The 20,519-nt window shown below is 32.1% G+C and overlaps 1 protein-coding gene and 1 long non-coding RNA gene across 2 annotated transcripts; both read left to right on the top strand.

Annotated features, from left to right (window-relative positions):
• Nucleotides 1-4,852: 4,852 nt before the first annotated feature.
• LOC148628688 (uncharacterized) lies at nucleotides 4,853-19,354 on the top strand. The gene is made up of 3 exons (XR_015924175.1): nucleotides 4,853-4,956; nucleotides 17,658-17,772; nucleotides 19,100-19,354. It is a non-coding gene; the product is annotated as an uncharacterized LOC148628688 (long non-coding RNA).
• LOC148628689 (uncharacterized) lies at nucleotides 9,066-10,990 on the top strand. The gene has a single exon (XM_088592524.1). The coding sequence runs from the start codon at nucleotides 9,199-9,201 to the stop codon at nucleotides 10,450-10,452; it is 1,254 nt and encodes a 417-aa protein (XP_088448650.1). The 5' UTR covers nucleotides 9,066-9,198; the 3' UTR covers nucleotides 10,453-10,990.
• Nucleotides 19,355-20,519: the final 1,165 nt, after the last annotated feature.

Below are 20,519 nucleotides of genomic sequence, written 5' to 3'. Positions count from 1 at the left end.
AACACGTATTGTCCTTCGATTAAAGCAATTTAAGCTCGATCTGAACCCTTTTTTGGTTTGGTTTTGATTTGTTTTGCTTATATTGCTCTGTATACAATGATATAGAAGGATAGGCGATACCTATCTTATTTTTCATTTATCTGTAGGGTTGATGCTTTATATTGTATATTTGCTTTATTGTATAAAATATTTTCCATTATAATCAAATACCGAGCATTTCAACGAACAAAGTTTAACAACATCAGTTACGAAATACATTGTGTTTTTGTTTTAAATGGATACTGTCAATGCTGACAATTTATAAGGTCTGAAAGTAAACGTAAATAAATACTAGTATTCAAAGAACGAGAAATTATACGCAATGCAAATTCCCAGTATCCAAAATTGTCACATTTGTACTTTTGCTCTCCAGTTTTTTCTATTATTTTTACCGCCTTCAATGTTACAGGATATCAGTCAAATAAATAAACTTTCGTGAAATCGGCATTTGATTCTTGATTGGGCTATTGAGGTTGTAATAATGGCACAAAATGATATGGCGACCCGGAAACCAATGAGAGATAGTTGGGAAAAAATTCCACGGGATCAGATTTACCTGCGCCACTTCCAGATTTGGATATGCGTTTGAATACAGTTATCCACAAAAGAAGCTTATAAATACAATCCTCTGACTTCGGGAAAATAATGTAGAAAAGGTTTAAATGAACCAAATATGTTTCACTGCCTTAACTTAGATAGCAATCAAGAAAATGATATGATTCTAGCCATTTCAGTAGAGGTCAGGGACTTAAATAAACAGCAATTACGATATAAGCCATTTTTACTGAAGCATAAATAGTCTATGGGTTTAACATTGAAAAATATGTCAATTGACGCGATTTTTTTGGTGGGGTACGGGTACATTTTTTTCCAGTAAACTTCAAAATCATCAGTGTTACTGTAGTTTGTCGGTACCATTAAAAAGCCGACACATTGGGCTAAATGATGATATATATATATAATATAGCTTTCGCTGGGCGGGTCATTCCACCTCGTAGGATTAATCTATGGCTCTAAATGACAGAATGTGACGACTCTATTCGCTACACTGCTCCATCGGATCAAATTGATAGTTATTTATATATTAATACAATAAATATATAAATTATATATATATTCAGTTTCTTTATACATGAAAAAAACTTCGAACAATATAGTCACAAAAATCTTGGCTTTTTGTACCAGTGGGTTACAAATATAGGCTTGCAGTGAATAACAATCCGAGAATATTCTTTTTGGGACAAATTGATACGGTAATGGGAGGTATAAATGTATCTGAAAATCATGCATTTGAAGTCTTGGGGTGCACTGTGGACCCTCCGATTTCATGAGCCAAGTTAATAATAATTCACGCTTACATTTGTGAAATAAGTTACAGGAATGAAATTAATTACTTGGCAAGAAAAAACTATAAGAACTGTGATTGCGCAGGCAATACCAGAAATACTGTTTATTAGTGCCTTTGGTTATTCAGTATACTTCACGATCAACAGCGATTCAAAGTCTTTCCTGAAAATGCATTAAAAATTTAGAGGATATTTACAAATAATAAGAATCTGTAAAAGTAAAAAATAAATCACAACAGACGATGAAGGACGTGTTTATGTAGCAGGAAACCATTCTAAAAATGTCCACAATCCTTACAGATCTCAGCATGTTGTACTTTTATCATCTCGGAATGGGCTTGAAGCACGAACTGAAATTGATAGTTCTACAAACCAGTGGATGGTTGCTGGCCAGTCTGGCATGGCAATTCAAATACAACTTTCAAAAGCCATAGTACTTCAGACGGCTAAAAAAATAATGGGGATAGAGGGTATACGCCTAAATTATACATAAATCGAAAGTTAATCAACTGAGAAACGGGAGAGGTCTTCTTTTTTTCATGAAATATAACATATAAGATACGTAAAATGGAATAGACCCCAATATACTTTCAATAAATGAAAAATCGTGACATTCGTGTCGTTCTTAAAATTTTGTATTAAAGACGTCAACATTAGGGAAAGATAGCCTTGTGAATTTTTATTGGTATTTTAAGTAAAATTGTGCATTATACAAGTAGGACACACTAAATTTTCTTTTTTCATTTAGGAAACATTAAATGATAAATTTTGATTAAATTTGGATCAATCATTTGATAGTAACCATTGTATAACTGCATCTACATTTCTGTTGGAAGATTAGCGTGCAGATGATTTCAAAAGAAAACTAGTGTCAAAAACGGACGGTAAGACAGATTTCGATATTTTCAGTCAAATCCATTTCTTACTGATGACATTGCTTTCTTGTCATTTATGAATGAATTAGCGATTTGTATAGTAAGTGGGGACGTCGATACATCACAATAATTGATCTAAGTAACAAAAAATAAATAACACAATCTTTACATATTTATGAGTCATAAAAAGAGATTACTTACAAAGGTGGAAATTTATTCTACCTTATATGAAACACGGGACAAAGTATGAGCTAAATGGACTATTCTATTAAAGTGTGCTTAATCTACAAATTTTGATAATCCATTCATTGACATGTTTGGTGAAAATCTGTACTATACCATTTTAAGGGTCCTTACGTTTGCTGAAGCCGTGTCCAGAATTCAAAAATCGTTTGTTTTTTCAAACATTTCAATTCAAACGTCGAGTGGTCATTTCTTCATTCATATCCAAGGAAACATGAATACATATTTCGAGACGAATGGCTATGACATAAAAAAAATTACCGTTGACCATGAATGAATTGTGTAAGCAGATAACTATTCTTCAGATACTGTTGTTGTTATGTAACCTTATGTTTCCGGACATGAATTATTTATAAATTATAACAATGGAATGAATCATCGAGTTGACTACAATCTACCTACAAACCATCTTTTGGTAGCGAATGAACATGGTAAAGTCCTTATATACAAAATTAACAAACTATGAATGAACTAACACTTATGAATTCTATTTCGACTTACTTTAAACACAAACCAACATATACCGGTGTCAATTAAAACATTTTTTGATAAATTATATGTAGCAAAGCTAACCATAAATCAATGACTGAAGTCTTCAAAGTCGCTAATCGTCAAATATTAACTGTCACTGATTTTGACTTCCTTTAAACATCCAAAAGCGGTATACTCTAAAATCGGGTGACTTCCGCTAAAATCGTTCGTAACTGTTATGATATATATCGGTGTCCTGATAATATATATGACTTTTATATAATCAATTGTAACGTACGCCTGTTTTTGAATCGGAAACTGGGTAATATTACATAAATTTAATGCTAACTGATCATTTTATCTTATAATGTAAACTTCCCGTTCTAATACAAGCAAGAAACATACGTAGAACACACGTGTATGATATTGAAAATGTACATTTTTATCTCGTATGAAGCTAGAACTATGACGCTGTGGCGGTGCACACGGTGAAGATCTGCAAGATTATGTGGCATATAACTACAAATTAATGCGAATTATATTAATAATATTAAGAACCGAAATTACGAGTGCAAGAAGACGCTAACGATGTTAGCGACTTAAAAAGTGTGAATATGCATTCAACTGCTGCAACTTCAATGTAAAGTGGGCAATATAATACAGTGCATAAAAAAAAGAAATATGCAAGAAAAATAATGATCATTCGATGCCTCCAAAGGGCGATAGTTGAACTTAAATGGTTTTACATAGTAACGATATATAAGTATGAAACCAATACCACTCAATATTTTTTATGACATTTTATCCGAAACTTAGGGATTATGTATAGAAGTACACAAAGCAATACAAAAAACTGCCCTGTGTCTCCAAAGGAAAATGTCTAACTTGAGAGTTTTCGATAAAAAATAGTGAAATGTTTAGCATTGTATGTACATTTCATTGATATCCAATATATAGAGTTTCGAGAGAAATTACCATTATTCGTCATTATGAAAGTACAGAGCATGTATAATATACGTTTTATGTGTTTCTTTGTCATCTACTTTGTTGCTTGTCTTTCAGTAAAAGTTTTATCAAGGGTTTCCAGGTGCACCGGTAGGGCAAAAATCCTGTGCTATTCTAGAAACAACCGCCGAGTTGCACATAAAAAGTCAAGTCCAGGATAGACAAAAGGTAAAAACCAAACAATGACACGTTGAATAAATCGGCTGTCATGGTGCAGATTAATACATCGTAACGATCCAAGAGTTCATGTTGACAACAATAAAACTTCTCTACTGAAGAATCAGTTTTGTAGCAACAAAACCCAGTTAGAAGGCTTAATTGTAAGAAGTCTAGCGTGGTACAAGAAGTCTGTTTAGTTACGACAATCTCTGGCATAACGAATGAGTTGTGATATGAAAACTCCAGGTGCTGAAGAGAAGTTACCATTAATGAAAGGAAAGTTGACAATACATCGTGTACTAAGTTACAACCCTAGATTTAGCATATGGATTGACCCAGCCAGCTAAAGCTACTTTTTTATATAGCTTAGCTGGACTTTATGCAGGCAGTACAACCATAGATGTCACAGTGGCATGAGTTTGAGTTCCATGGAGGGAACGACCAAACATTTGCTGGACAGTTTTAACATATTTGGGAATGTTTCAGACCCGTCTAAGCTTAAGTTGTCCTCTCTGTATCAATTAAACCTGTCCTTTTTTAAATTCAGGTCTTATCTGTTAGACATGTCAATCATACTTTATCAAAATACATTATTTTCACTTGCATGCCAGCCATTCAGACTAGGTCATGTGAATCATTTAAGTGGTATATCAACAATACGGAAATTGACAATTGAGCGTTTGTGTCCTTGAAAAAAATATCAGTTCATTGTATGTCTTTCTATGATACCCATTCAATACATCGCCTGACTGAACTATTGGATTATATTTCAATTTGTTGATTGGTATTTATTGTTTTGCCAGAAGGATTCATTTATGGTAGGTCATACCTTATATATCTAGTATATAGGTTTCTACATTTTTTCTAATAACATTGAATGAACATACTTTAGAATTTTAATGTAAAAAACATAGGTCAATGAACTTCATTCCGAGACAAATGAGCATAAATTTATATAGATTCAGTAAGAAATTTTCTTTAGTTTCACAAACTGGTAGGTAGAATTTCTTAAAAATCTATATAAATAACACTTCACTGACATTCTTTCATATTTCCAAGAGAAAAGTATCGTTCACCAAAATCTTTTTTTGTACTATTGTAATATTGAAAAAAGACTAAAATTACTATAATTTTTCTCTAGAATATTGTTTTGTCCATATCTCCTATTAAGGAAGTTTTTACATTTAATGTTTGCAATTTTACTATACAATATTTTTTGCATCGTTCAAATACTGTTAGTTAATTGAAAATAAATGCCTGTATAATATGCAAGATGACTATAAAAGAACTATGCTTCGTGTTAGTTGTATGATCTACCTTAAATAAAGCTCATCTGTTCAAGTCTTATTAATTTGAATAAAATAATAAAATTGTAAAAGCTGAATATTCAAAACCCTTGTCAGTCATTTAAACTGGAACATTGAGGCTCGAATTCCCCGCACTTTGAATAGGTAACTACTTCAGATTAGTATATATTTAGCCTTTTCCATGAAATAATAAAAGCATGGTATTTGTTTTGTGTTGAAAAGATTTCAGTTATAAAATAATGGTAACAACAAAATTACCAAAGACTACTCCAATCCAAGTAAAGTCCAAACAATAAATATGACATCACCGGAGAAGCTGGTACTACAATGGCTTGTTACACTCATGCATTAAAAATGGTGTGTTAAATCTACGTTTTACATGTTTAGTGGTATTTAAGTAGCATTTGTATGCAATAGTGTCATAATCGGTAAATCCTTGGTCATTTCAGCACAAAAAATTGTTAACAAAAGGAATAATTACTCATTTTTTTTAGAAGAAACTGAATATTTTTCAACAAAGGGCTGATATCTGAAAAATAATTCGAAAAAAGTACTTTTGAGATGAATTCCCTCTTACGCCTGATTCAAGATTCTGTTGCGCAGATAATTATGATGTTCGAAGTCAGAATTGTTAGTACTCTCTAACGTAGCGAATCAATTGGGAAAGATTAAAAAAAATATTTAAAGCACGCAACACTAACATGAAGGTTCAACACAATTTCTAAAATTAACAGCAATATATGCATTTTGCAACTGTGTGATATAAAAATAAAAAAAACTTTTTACATTAAAGTTTTCAAAGACCCAATGTAGCCAAAACATTGCCACTGTTCGTGACAGATATTTTCGTACCTCATAGCCCAAAACAACATTTTTATTTTCTTTGTAAGACGCATTGCATCCAATGCCTATTATCGGAAGTAGACGTAATTGCGCATATATACCTCCCAATCAGAACACCTCAGCCTTCTCAGTTACACAAAAGAAAAAACCTCGGAGGCACTAGGCGATGTCCGGAATTTGACCGATCCGATTTTAAAATTATAGTTTAACTGGTTGAATATTAACTTTTTTTTCTTAGCTCCTCGCTTCGCACCAAAAAATTTGGAAGAGTCATTGTTCTTTATCTCTAGTGATGTCCAACCAAACTTTTTAGCACGAGCTTGTGGATATAACTATTTTGATTCGCGTAAGACAACAATGCCGACAAAAGTTTTAGAAAGTAATTCTCCTTTCTGCATCCGATGCTATATTATATTCTACCGGAAATGGCGGAAATAGTTTCGATTGATAGTTTTCCCACACTCTCAAATGAAGAGATCTGCATCATAAGAACAAATTTGTTCTTCGTGTTTATTGTTTATTGTTCCTGTTTAATCCACTGGATTTGTATTTTTATGAGCAACTCAGTGGGTGTTTCTAGAACAGCATAGGACACTTACCATACCGGTACACCTGTTTCATGCTCCCAGTTTTTAGATGGTTTTTTTTTTTTTTTTGTTATCTCATGTTTTTTGTTGTGTGTGTTTATTTTCCTTGCCTGGTCTATATCCCTGGATTGCATTTTTTTTATATCCGCTAGAATCTTACTTCCCTTGATTACTCATAAAAAAGTATGAAAAGGTGACAAAAAAAGTTCGGTGGTTAAAACAATCAATAGGACATAAAAGCTATTTAGACCACATCCGTGATAAAAAAAAAGTGATAAACATTTGACAAACGTCACAGACATATGACGGCCTTTTTTCTGACGTCATACATAAATTTACCCAATTTTACCGATGTAACAATTTTTTTGTCAGAATTTCGTGAAACACATAGGTTGGATCTTTTCAAACATATGAAAACACTCGTCCTAATGAGATCGGAATTAATCAACAGAAAAAGAATAATTTAAGTTGCATGCAAGTAAGAGTCTTAAAATAATAAAAGGTAATAAAAAAATTAACAGATAAGATATTCAAATTCACAGCAAAATTCAAAAAGAAAAGTCGAAAAATGCTAAATTTGAAAGCACGGATCTTCATCCGAAAAAATCAATAGCTGGTTCTGTGAATATGTGTTTACGACCGAATTTTTAAAACAGCTTTATATAAAACTCAATATCCCATCTTTCAGTTGAAATAGCAGATATCCCAAAAGTACATACTAAGGGAAATCCTAAGAAGAAAAACAACGAATAGCAACCCCTCCAATTTGGTCATTAAATGTCGTGTCTTCCGTAATAATAGAGAAAAGGAATACTATGATACAGTGACACAAATCGGTTCTCATGGTGCATATACACCATAATGACCCACGAGTTGATGATGACGACCATAAAATTTCTCTGGCATTACGTGTGAATTGTGATATGAAAACTTCATACGCAGGTGCTGAAGGCACGTTGCCATAGGTAAAGGGGACAATTGACAAAACGGAATGAGAAGTCACCGCGTACAGGCGCGTAGCTGCCGTTAGGCAAAAAAGCTTTTTTGTGCCTGCACTTAATTTTGCCAATTTTTTTTTGGAGATAAAATACATCCAGGAGAGGCATAAATTATGCTCTAAAGCGCTATCTCCGCGGAGCTTCGAGGAGCTCCGCCCTGGACCTGCCGTAATTTTGCCTACACTTCAATTTGGCGTTTATAGTTCTTTAACTATCTATCTTTCCATGTAGGTAAAGATATGAGGCTGACTTCATATTGTTTGTAGTATCCTTTATTTCAGGCTTGGGTGAGTAGATGCGATTCATGTTATCGCGAAATTATGATATTTTAAAAAGAATACGTCTTCTATGAAGCAAAAACGGAAATTAAATAACCTGGCTAAACAATCTTTCTTCTTTTGAATTATATCAGCTATAAAGTAAGCCTCATAGGAGGAAAGGAATTGGTCAACAAGTAACGTAGCACAATTTGTTTCAATTTAAAAGCCGAGTGTTTGTTGAAAAACACGTCCACCACAGGGGACAAAATATGTTGTCTAAAACATATTCCTGCATTTTGATAACATTTTCTTCAGAAGATGTTTGGAATTGTTTTTTTACAAAGTATGGATGTTTTCTACTAAGTACTATGAGAAAAAATTTCAACGGGCTCTTGAATGATTTTATTTAAATGATGAAATCTCATAATATATTGTGCTATATCAGCATGCTAAACTAGAGTCCCTCAATTCAATAAAGGATGCGTATCATTAACCCTTTTCCGATAGAAATTTAGATATTTTCCTTCTATGTACGTATTTAAAGAAGATTGTATCTGCCATTGTAATTATTTAGAGTGTTGATTTTAATCCGTTTTCTAGGCTGATTCCATGGCTTTCAAGTGTTGCGTCTGTGGAATATGTTACTCCCTCCAAATAACAAAACCGGCGGTGGTTTGGTGCTGTGATTGTGACGATGGACTCTGTGATGACTGCAATGAGAGACACAGAGTTTCCAAAGCAAGTCAAAAGCATCAGACGATACCGGCGAATAAATACCAGGAACTTTCTGCTCAGGTTTTCAGATTTAGTCAAATATGCACCGTGCACAATGACAAATACAAAATATATTGCAATATACATGATTGTTTTTGTTGTAACAGATGTGTGATCGAAAAACATAATTCTTGTAAAGATCTCGAATCTATCGACGATATTGTAAAAAATGCGAAAACATCAAATAAGTTCATAGAAATGGAAAACTCACTCTCCGAAATGGAAAAGAACATGTCAAAAGTTTTTGAAACAGTTTTATCAAATAAAGCGTCGATCCGACGTGATAAATGAATGATAGAGAAGATAATTCATGATACAAGAGAGGAAATAAATATTCAATTAGATGAAATTCAATTAATGTTGATAAAGGAGCTGGCAGATCTAGAGGAAAAAGAAAATAAAAAGATGGATGATTTCATTATTAAATTAACAACAACGGAAAAGGCCGTGAAAGATTACCAAAAAAGACTTTCTAATGTTAAAGAGTATGCAACTGAGTTCCAAACATTTCTTGCAGTCGAAGAATTTGAAAAAGATATCGAAAATGATAAACATCGTTTTAATCTAGTATGTAGTAATGAAGCTGCAAGAGAATTACATTTGGTTTTTCATCTGAACAAAACTCTTCAAAACTTTCAAAATGATATCAAAAGTTTTGGACACGTATCCGCTGAATATATATCGAGCAATTTGTTATTTGATGGAAAACAATATGTTCAAATTCGACCAGATACGTCTGTTAACATTTTATTTGATTTAATTGGACAATTTACAATATCAAGCAAATTAATAACTTCTTGCGTTTTGCTTCCTGATAGGGGAGCAGCTTTTTCGTATGATTGTGAAGGTTTTCTTATAGCAAAACCAGACGGAAACAAAGGTTTTGCAATCACAGTAAAACCATATTACGTACAGGATATCACATTTGTTCCATCTTCCAACAGCTTAGCAGCACCTTGCAACAAAACACAAAAACATTGCATTCGCATGGTTGATCTTGAAAAACAAAAACTAACACAGCGAATAGCAATAGATGCTAACTATTGTGGAATATGTTACAATTATGACATGAATTCACTGTTCGTTATTGGATGTGAAGGAATACAAATGATAACTTTGCAAGACCAAACGGTAAGAACTGTTAAGGCTCAAACACTACCAGGAACTCCATACATTACTGCCTTTGGTGATTCCATATACTACACCATTAACAACGATTTCAAATCTCTCCTGAAGAAATACATCGCGGAAGGCGTTTATTGCTGTGATCTACAAGGTAACTTTAAGTGGATGTTTAGAGACAATAATATTTTGAAAAGTCCAAAAGGGATCACAGTAGACAATGAAGGATGTGTTTATGTAGCAGGATATCATTCTAACACCGTAATCCGCATCAGTTCTGATGGGTCACACCATACTGTTCTTTTGTCATCTCGAGATGGGCTTGAAGCACCGACTGGAATTGACTATAATATGTCTACAAACCAGTTGTTGGTTGCTAATCAGTCTGGCAGAGCCTTCTTGTACAATATCAAAAAGCCGTAGACAATAATCGAAGTTGTTTATTTACACGACTGTATTGATCTTGAGTTGGATATAATGACACTTTATGCTATAATTAGTTTTCAAACAAATTTGAACTGATATTTTCATTTCACAATTAATTACTTCCAATATTAGCATTATCCATGATCATGTGTCTTTTTTATTAGTAGTTGTCTTTTTTAGATTTTTTTTATTGCCTTGTGTTCTTCTTCTGCGGATGGTTGAAATGAAATAGTAAGTTTAATGTAACTACAGGTTTATAAAAAAACCTGATAAAATTGCATCTTTTTTTAATTTCTTTTACAGAGAATACTTTACTTGAAAATTGGCAACTTTGTAATTCAAATTCCTTACATTGCTGACCAGTGACTTTTTAATTTTGTTTATACCTGTCTAAAGATATCATAGATGGACAATACACAATTCCTCCTGTACAATATAAGATGGCTCTGTCTTTCAAAAAATTGTCAGTACCCATAATGCAAACTTTGGTTTACAACTGAAAATGGGAAATATATTAACCGATATTTTGTTGAAAACGAATTTATTTTAAGTAAAATATACCTCTTACGCAGTTGTCCTTTTCTTTTTAATATTTTTTGATTGAAATATCGTCATACTGATATATCCATGTCATATTATTTTAATCGAACTTTGTTAATAAAAACTAACCGAATATTTGAAACAGGCCTTTTGGGAATTTCATGTGATATAAAATACCCAGAGTTAAATCATAAACATGTCCTTAACTTTTGATATAGGTATATGGGAGGAGAAAGAGTGAAGTTTTAATTAAAAGTAAGCTGATATATAAGAATGAAGTACTTGAGATTACTTGAGTTAACTTCTGATATATCTAAAAATAAAAAAAAAATGTAGGTTTTAGTCTGAAAATGTAAATTTCCATATCAATGGGAACTTGTGAACTATTGTTTTTAGTTCATTGCCAGGAAAACAGAACAGTAAAATATTTCAAAATTCAGGTACAAAATTGCCCTACCTTAAAAGATTTTCAAATGTTTGCCATAAGGCTTGATATATCTAAAAAATTCCGAATACATGTTTATGTTTTTTATCTGAAAAATATGACAGTTTTCACTAGATACAGTATATTGGGAAGGAACTAAAATGTGTAAACCGTACCCGTACTCAAATTATGTTCTGCTTAAATATCCATTATGACAGAATGTAAATGTCTGAAAACGATTTACGCAAAATTCGGTTTTAATTATTTCATATCAAGAAACTGATGTTTATTTTTTTCTAGTATTTCTTGTTTTGTGAGTTTTCTTATTACAAAAGGCCTAAAATATGTAACCTTAAGTAATTGTACAAAACCAAATTGACTATTTCTCATTTTTCTTGTCCGAATTGTACATAACAACTATTCTTAAACGTTTTGAAAGATATGATGTGGTTTAAAAAAGTGTCAGATGTTGAGTTCCGTTCCGTACCTGGCGTCAATGTCCGTACCAGTAAAGAAAAGAGACGATTGTATCCTGAATGAAAAAGACAGTCTCATAAACGAGAGTCTTATGCGCTTTTAATTTTTTGCCCATTTATGTGTTGATAATATTATGATTTTCTAATGTCAAACATGCATTAAAATCGTACAGATTACAAAAAATACCGGACTTTGCTTTTGGGTATGGAAATTTCGGATTACACATTTTAGAATTTTGAAAACAGAAATTCGACTTACAAATTTTTGGATACGAGGGAAAGTTAGTACGGAAAGGGTTACACATTTAAGTCAAAACCAGTACATTGCGAACACTCTTTCTCCATTGAAAGTGTTCAAAACAACAAATGCGCTTATTTTTAATATAAAAATACCATATTTGGTAAATAAAGTACTAAAGGTAAATGACAAAACTCTTGATATACTATATGTTTTAGTCGGAATTTAAATATCCATTTTTACTTCCGCAGGATATTACCTACAACTTTTTTTTATCAATTCAGATTAATCAAAACAACTTATTTGCTATTTTAGTCCAGACATACCATATTTGGAAAAACGTAGTATTTTAGATGGATGCCATACGGCTTTATATGTCAAAACTCCAATATATATGTGTGTTTAGTCTAAAAAAAATGCCACTTCTCCCTTTATACAGGATTCTGCGAACTTCTTTTATCAATTAAAAGTTATGAAAATAAATAAAATGCTAAACAATTGTGTAAAAAATACCATATTTGGTTAAATGTTTTACTTCAGGTGAAATCCCCCCCCCAAAAAAAAAAATCAAAATCTGAGAGCATGGACTAGTTGCATCGGTAGGGGAAGTATCCTCTGTTTCTCTAGAACAACCAACCAATATGCTTATCAAATGGCACATCCGCGTAAGACGAAACAGGGAAACAGTGAACAAATCGGTTCTTATAGTTCAGATGGATAACACCATAACAATCCACGATTTATGATGAAGACCATAATTTATTTGTAACTTATATAGTTAAGCAGCATTATCATAGTAAGCGAAAAGTCCGCCTAGTTTCGACACACTCTGGAATAACGTATGATGTGTGATTTCATACGCAGGTGCTGAAAGGATGTTACCACTGACGGAACAGAAGTTGACGATGCGGAACGAGAAGCCACTGAGATGTTTTTAAAAAACAAAAGCAATTCGAAATGCACAGTTAAGCAATAAATATGATTAACTTAATGATATATCTTAACTGAAGATCTAGTATTGGTATAAATTTACTAATAAAATTTTGCTCAAGCCTACTGTCTAAGGTTGTATAACTAATAATTCGTAAACAATCAAAAAGCTATTTTTTCAGTAAAATTATATCACATTATCAATCATCTCAAGTTTTAATATATAATTGAAACACTCTGTATCACTGTTTATATGAAAATAGAAAATGCATTCAAATATGTTCATTTCGACGATTATATGGTTAAATTTCAGCAATTGATTTCGAATTCACTTTGGATTTTAGAGCAGCAAACTAATTGGTAGTCATAACTGGTATTCATATTTTTTTCTGTGAAAAAAAAAAAAAAAACATACAAAGAGCTTTGTGTGAAATCATCACATGAAGGCTCAATTCATATGAATTTCTAGTGAACTCTGTCACAAATAATATTTACTAAGTTGAAAATTATGTAATCATTTTGCCTGAATTATACAATTTTATTGATAAAGTCTGAATATATGTACCCAAGCGCATGTTGGTATACACAGATTTGATTTGTTTTTCATCCATGTTTATGTTATCAGGTAAAGTAAACAGGGCTTTGAACAACATAACTAGAATATTTTTTGAATTGTAACCAAACAACGTTTTCCAACAAGCAGATGGTGAACATTTTTCATTGAAGGACGTAATAAAAAAATAAAGAGGGTATCTAGCAAATCCTGTTCCTAATTCTTTTTGAAAGACAACCAACCAGCAAATAGTTAAAGGTTATCTATAAACTGATGGTCCTTTATCAAAATAACAACATTGTTTCAGATACACAATTCATTTCTATGACTTTTGACTTATTTGTGTCGTTGTCAAAATGAAACGAAAACAGCTCAACATATTCTATATACAAAAAAATACCATTCATTTAAAATGGTTTAAAATTTTTACAATAATTGACAAAAACTATTTATTATAGTATAAAAAGGTATAATATTCATATTTGTCATGAACCTTTTATTTATTTTTTAATACCAAAAAATGCAACGTTTGTATTTATCATTTTATTAAGTGTAACTTCTTTAATTTCGAAATCACATAATACGAGACACATTTACTAGTACAAAATATATAGATATATATTAATTATCTATTAATATTTGGCCAATATTTATAAAAACAAAGAGACCTATCTTAATGGAAAAGATTCTTAGACCTTCCTTCAATATAATTTATTTAACAAAAGAAAAAAAGGAACAACAAACAAAACTTTACAGGAAGTGAGGTTTATTCAAAACATGTTATACCTGAATCGTTTAATACAAACCGTTAGTGAATCGGCTTAGAAAATAAAAATGGGCGAGGTTAGACCTTCTGAGAGATGTTATCTTCACAAAGAAATTTTACTGAATCGACATCTCTATCGACTGAAACTTTGGTCTTTTAAGAGTGGTAATCAATTAATTCAGGACCAAATGCAATTAAACTGATATGAAAAGACATCGGAAAGTGTCTGGTTCAGCAAGATTTTCGGTTGTTGAGGGGAATCGGTTCAGACGGGTTCATTTTACTTGAAATGATACGAATAATATATGAAACACAAAGCAACACGAAAAAGACCGCAATACATGAGTTTACTCTTGTCATTTTGTCTCCAAATAAACTTTTGACGTCAAAGAAACAATGTAATTTGAGACTTCATTAATAGTTGCGTTGAAGGTGAATTCAGTACGAAAACAACGGGAAAATGTTTTATTTCGCCAATGGCGTCCACAACTGTAAATACATCTATTTTAAGATAAAAACATTTTAGAAATCATAAGATATGTTATAAAAAGATACACCATCTTATAAGATGCACATCTCAAAAAGCGAAAATTTACAATTCACCCTCATAATATGAATTGACAACTCTACCATACACACATGTTTGCAGTATCTTAACAGCTTCGATAATAAACTTAAGTATAAATTTCACATAAATAACCCCAGAGCTATTTGCGTCCATGATGTGTCTGGCAAAATTCCATACCGTTATAAGCAGTTTTGGGTGCTGTTTGGTGCCAACTTCCTGTTTTGAGGGACTTTGCCTTTTTTCATTATATGGAATGATAGATATTATATTTCTCAAAAGAAATCTGTTTCCAATGCATGGATTGATTTCAAATTTGGTGTGTGGTGAATATGTTGTAAGCTATTTTGGATGTTTTTTTTATATCAACTTCATTTACAAGTTGAGGTTTGGCTGGCACGAACACATATGCAACTTCATGTTTTTTTCTATTTGCAGAGCTTGAGGTGAAAAACAATATTTGAGGAATGATGGATTTTATGGCAACACAAAAGCCTATCACTGTGAAGTAAGAAGGTGCTGCCAAAGAAAAAAAACTGATTTTAGGAATCAGCTTAGGAGAAAGGTATGTTTTTCATTATTTGTAGGGATTCCAGGCAGTTATTTGCTCATTTCATCTCAAATATTGCAAAAAGTTAATAGAAAGCGTGCTTGGTCATTTCAAAGCATAAATTATGCATTTCATAGTATTTATATTGAACTTATTGGATATTTTTTAACTTCATGTATGTTGACCGCATTTTATATCACTGCGAAAAAAATGCGGTCGTGTTTTGGTATAGCGCTGTCGTAGTCGACGGTGTCATCGTCTGTAGACACTTGGTTTTCATGGAACAACTTGTGTATTAATTGATTGATCTTCATAAAATTTTATAACTAGGTTTCAAACCACATTAAGAAGATTGGTATATATTTTGAGGTTATAGCCCCAACCGTTTTAGAATCAAGGACTAAAAAAAGCATGTCATAGAATTCAACTTCGGCACTCCAGTAACAGCATAAGAAATTTCATATTATTCTAGACTTGGACACACTTTTGCGGTAAGACTTGAGTTTTTCAAAATTAATGGCAAAAAGGGGGCCAAGAAGCATGTATTTTGCTGATGTCAAGACAATAACGTTTTTTTTAGTTTGATTTGAGAATGATTTTTTATTGGAACATATGAAAATACCTGCCTGCATTTGTCACTCAGATTATTATATCAAGTACTTTTTTTCGAGCAATAAGGGACCCATGGGCCATATCCCGAAAATTGATTTAGGTCAGATTTCGAAAAAAGTCTTTTTTTATACCTTGAAAATCCCGAACTGCATTGGTCAATCAGAATTCATGATCAAATGGGCCACACCCGAAAAAAAATTGAAATTAAAACATTTTGTTCTATTTCGAAAAGTTTTAATTGCATTTTATATTTTGTGCTATATTGTGTCCAAACCAGTTGTTGTGTCCATAAGAAATTGTAAGTCCATATGCTTAAATGTGTCAAAAATTAATATTGTGTCCACGTTCAGAGTTTGACCACCGTGGTTGTATCATGCTGCGTTCGGCAAAGCTCATTATTTATAAAATTTAATAATAAGGCTCTAAACCCCCCAAAAAGGAAGGTCGTATTGATTTTTGGGTTTATTGCCCGAACTGTTTAAGAATTAGATGCTTATAAAGGGCGAAAATCAAACATGGGTTAAAATGCATGTGTACTGTAACAGTGCAAAGACTTAACATTAAACTGATGTATGGATGAGGTTAAAAACACAAAAATATGAAGTAACTTAAAATCAGTGTAGTATTTGGTGTCACAACAGAAAGTTATATTCAGTCAATGACCGGTCAATGCATTTTATTGATTAAATAATATGCTTGCAGTTTAAAAGAGAGAAAATAGATGGTTTGATTTTAATTAATGGAAATAGTCTGTTGTTTATCGATTTTGATGATTCTTTGAGTTATATAATCCATCAAAGTAAAAGGTGTTTCAATGAGCATTCATAAAGCAGCACCATCTTTATTTTTAATTTGGATTTCCAATTGTGCGCAATATTAGGTAAAAGAAGGCGTTCCTTCCCATGTTATGCACATTGAGTCCCAATGCTTAAGTGTATAGAAAACTAATATTGTATCCTCATTTACTCCAAATGAAAAGATATTACAGAATCACATGTGCACTTATTTTGGTAACTTATTTTAGTAGACAAGAACCAACAAAAATATCTTGTGCATTTCTTGCACATCTTCTTAAGGGGCAACATATTGAATAAAAAACTTTGTAATTATCATACCTATAAATTGAGTATAGTTTAAACATATTTTATTAAGTAATTTGCATATTTTAACATCAAACCAAAACAATAGAATGACACGAATAATAGCAAATTAATCACAGAATTCAGAAAAAAGTCTTAAAGTCTTATATCAATCCGTCTCCTGAGTTTGTTGAGTTGATTTTATTGTGAATTTTCTAAATAATTTGTAATTGACCCCTTATGCCAAATCTGTTTTTGAAAGTTTTTCTTATATCCAAACAGTGTAAAAAAAACGTAAAGGATCTCTTTTGAATTGTGCCAAATCATTTCATACCACAAATGGAAGATATAAATTGTTTTACTGTAATGGAGTTGTATCAAGCTTAATTTTACTTTTTCTGTGATTGTACAAGCCATTCCCCAGGGAGGCTATTTTAAATACTCTTCTTAACCTTAATCTTTTTTTCAGAGATCCTTCATCTGTACGAAGGCACTTTTAGTAGAGAGGAATGGTGCTTAGGAGTCTTCCCTTGACTTGTGGACTTGTGTAGCCCAGAGCAAAATGCTTCAAATTGTTTTTTTGTGTATGGAAAGATGCTTTTTAAGATAAATACATGTATAGACTATTAGACACTAAAGTAAATACACAAGAGCATGGTTTTACTCATCTTTCACATACACTTTTTTTTTGTTAAACAAAAACAAAATGTAGATTGATCCGAAATAAAACAACAGACTAGAAGTAGAGTGATAAGTTAGAACCTGCTTTTAGTGCCAATTTCCTATGAAGATTAACCAAATCATTTGCAGACTTAATTACACCAATCCAACACAATACAATTTAACTAAACTCATGTAACATTCATTAATTTACATTGTTTAATTTGATTCTGTATTTCTCATCTGGTCAAGGAGTAATCAAGGGAACCAAGGTTATAGCGGTAATAAAAAGAATGTAATCCAGGGACAAAGGCCAGACATGGAAAACAGACATACACAACAAAGAACACAAAGTAACTAAAACCATACATACAAAGTAACAAAAGCAAATGAGCAACTCGGACTCCACTTAAAACTGGGAGCATGGACCAGGTACACCTGTAGGGTAAGCGTCCCAAAGATACTTTCTTTTCCGTTAACTAAACTGGTACTGTGATGTCGTTAACATTGATCGGTCCGCAGTCCGCAATTCAAATTTGTCCAAACTAAATAAGGCTTTCATGAAGGGCCAAAACTTAGTATTGACATTAATCGATTAGAAATTAAATTATGAGGACTGTTTTTATTTTTTTACCAAGTTATGCTTGCATAACCTTGTTAAAAATTAAAAAAAAACAGTCCCTGAGTAGTGTAAATATGCTTTTTATTTGTAATAACCTACACTTACACACAAACTGTATTAAGATTTACAGATCTTGCACAAATTAAAAAGTTGCTTCTATCACATGTGACAGCAGTAATCTTGTATAATGCAATAAGGGGAAAACCATTTATATTTTTTTCATTATTGCATTATTTGTTATTATCTCTTTGTTTGTTATTATTAAAAATAGCTTCTCCAAATTTGACAAGTATGTTATCAATAAGGAAATCAAGCATATCGCAAGCCTGCTTCTCTGTGTAGCACACTTTGTCCTTCCGCAAAAAGAAAACAAAATGTGGATTTGTCACCAAAACAGCATAATATTTTGATCAAAAGTTAACGAGTAAGTCGTTTTAAACGAGATTACAATTTATCATGTTGAAACGTAGTGTAAAAAGTTGAAAAGTCAAAATTTTGGAGAGAACTAATTCCCGAAAAGTTGCGGGATTTTAGGTTTTGAAGTAAATCTTTAAGTATCCACATATAATTAGTGCCACTACGATAGTTGGATGAAATATGGTAATATTGTTGTATGTTTTTTTTTACAGAATGAAAGAAGGATGGATACCATATGAGAGACATTTACATTTACATTTATTTGAAATATAAATTTATGAAGAGTAAATAACATAGTTTTGTTCGACAGATATATGGCATGGAAATGGATAATTCACAGAATTACTTATTGCAATAGTAAAACAAAAAGGTCCAAAATATTAACATCATATCCAATATGTAGCAGAAATTATGCATAAAAAATCAATCACCTTATAACTACAAAACAAATCACATTTAATTTTAATTAGCACTTGTAAACATGTTTCAACATCATATGAATCACTTTTTTAAATATTATTTTCTGTTGAAGGAAATACCAGCACTTCCATGGCTTTTGTTTTTAAAAGAAACATAACAACCAATGAATGATATTATTTGAATTTGGAATTTTTTTTTAAAGTTTAGAAAATGACTAAAAAATAATTGGTGAAACTAACCTACTTAGGGGGTAGGTCATGCAAACTCCATTTGAAATGTGGTATACTCCCAATGCTTCTAGTTTATCATTTGCCACATTGTTTCATTACATCAAACACAAGGTCTGAAATATTTTTCTTAGGAATTCTACTGTTCATTAAAGGGATAGGCTTGCAGACATAACTAAAAAATCTTCTAAAGCTAATTTAGAATTAATCATGAACTCGTGGATCGTTATGGTGTATCCATCTGCACCATGAAAACTCATTTGTTCAACGGGTCATAGTTTTCCTTTCCTCGTTTGTCTACCCCGGACTTGACTTTTTATGAGCAACTCGGCGGGTGCTGCTAGAAAAACAAACAGAAAACGCCTACCCTACCGGTGCACCTGGTCCATGCTCCCAGTTTTTAGTGGAGTCCGAGTTGCTCATTTTCCTTTTGTTACTTTGTATGAATGATTTTATTTAGTTTGTTTTCTTTGTTGCGTGTGTCTGTATTCCATGTCTAGTCTTTGTCCCTGGATTACATTCTTTTGATTACCGCTATAACCTTGGTTCCCTTGATTACCCTTAGCAGTGCTACCTCTATACAAAATCAATTGCTGATCTATTTACTTGTTTATTGGTGGGAGTTCAACATTACATGTACATGAAAAGGTGTAATTCGTACTTCATAGAGAAAAGAAAAGCTTTTTTCTTTTTTTTTCTTTTTTTCTTTGAAAATATGGTTTCAATACCCTTTAATAACCTTTGAAAGTACCAGGAAGATATGTATGTAAACATACAAAACATGGGTTAAACGTCAACACATGAAACAGAGACGAACTCCATACACGTAAACAATGTAGCGAACCGAATAAAAAGATTACACATAAAAACGAAAGACCGGGAGTGACATCAGGTCCTGCTCCACCAACAGCACCCTCCATATTGCAAGTAAGTATAATCCGGTACTAATGTTGAAGCTTCCCGATACCTGTCAAAACTATTCACA

The sequence above is a fragment of the Perna viridis genome, chromosome 1 (assembly GCF_037379345.1).
Source record: "Perna viridis isolate PV_CMFRI_1.1 ecotype Kerala chromosome 1, ASM3737934v1, whole genome shotgun sequence".
In the NCBI taxonomy this organism is placed as follows: Eukaryota; Metazoa; Mollusca; class Bivalvia; order Mytilida; family Mytilidae; genus Perna; species Perna viridis.
The sequence above is the reverse complement of the archived record's forward strand: the minus strand, read 5'-3'. Positions and strand labels throughout refer to the sequence as shown.

What these genes read in the sequence shown, in the direction of transcription:
- LOC148628689 (XM_088592524.1), top strand. Translation starts at nt 9,199, where the DNA reads ATGATAGAGAAGATAATTCATGATACAAGAGAGGAAATAAATATTCAA.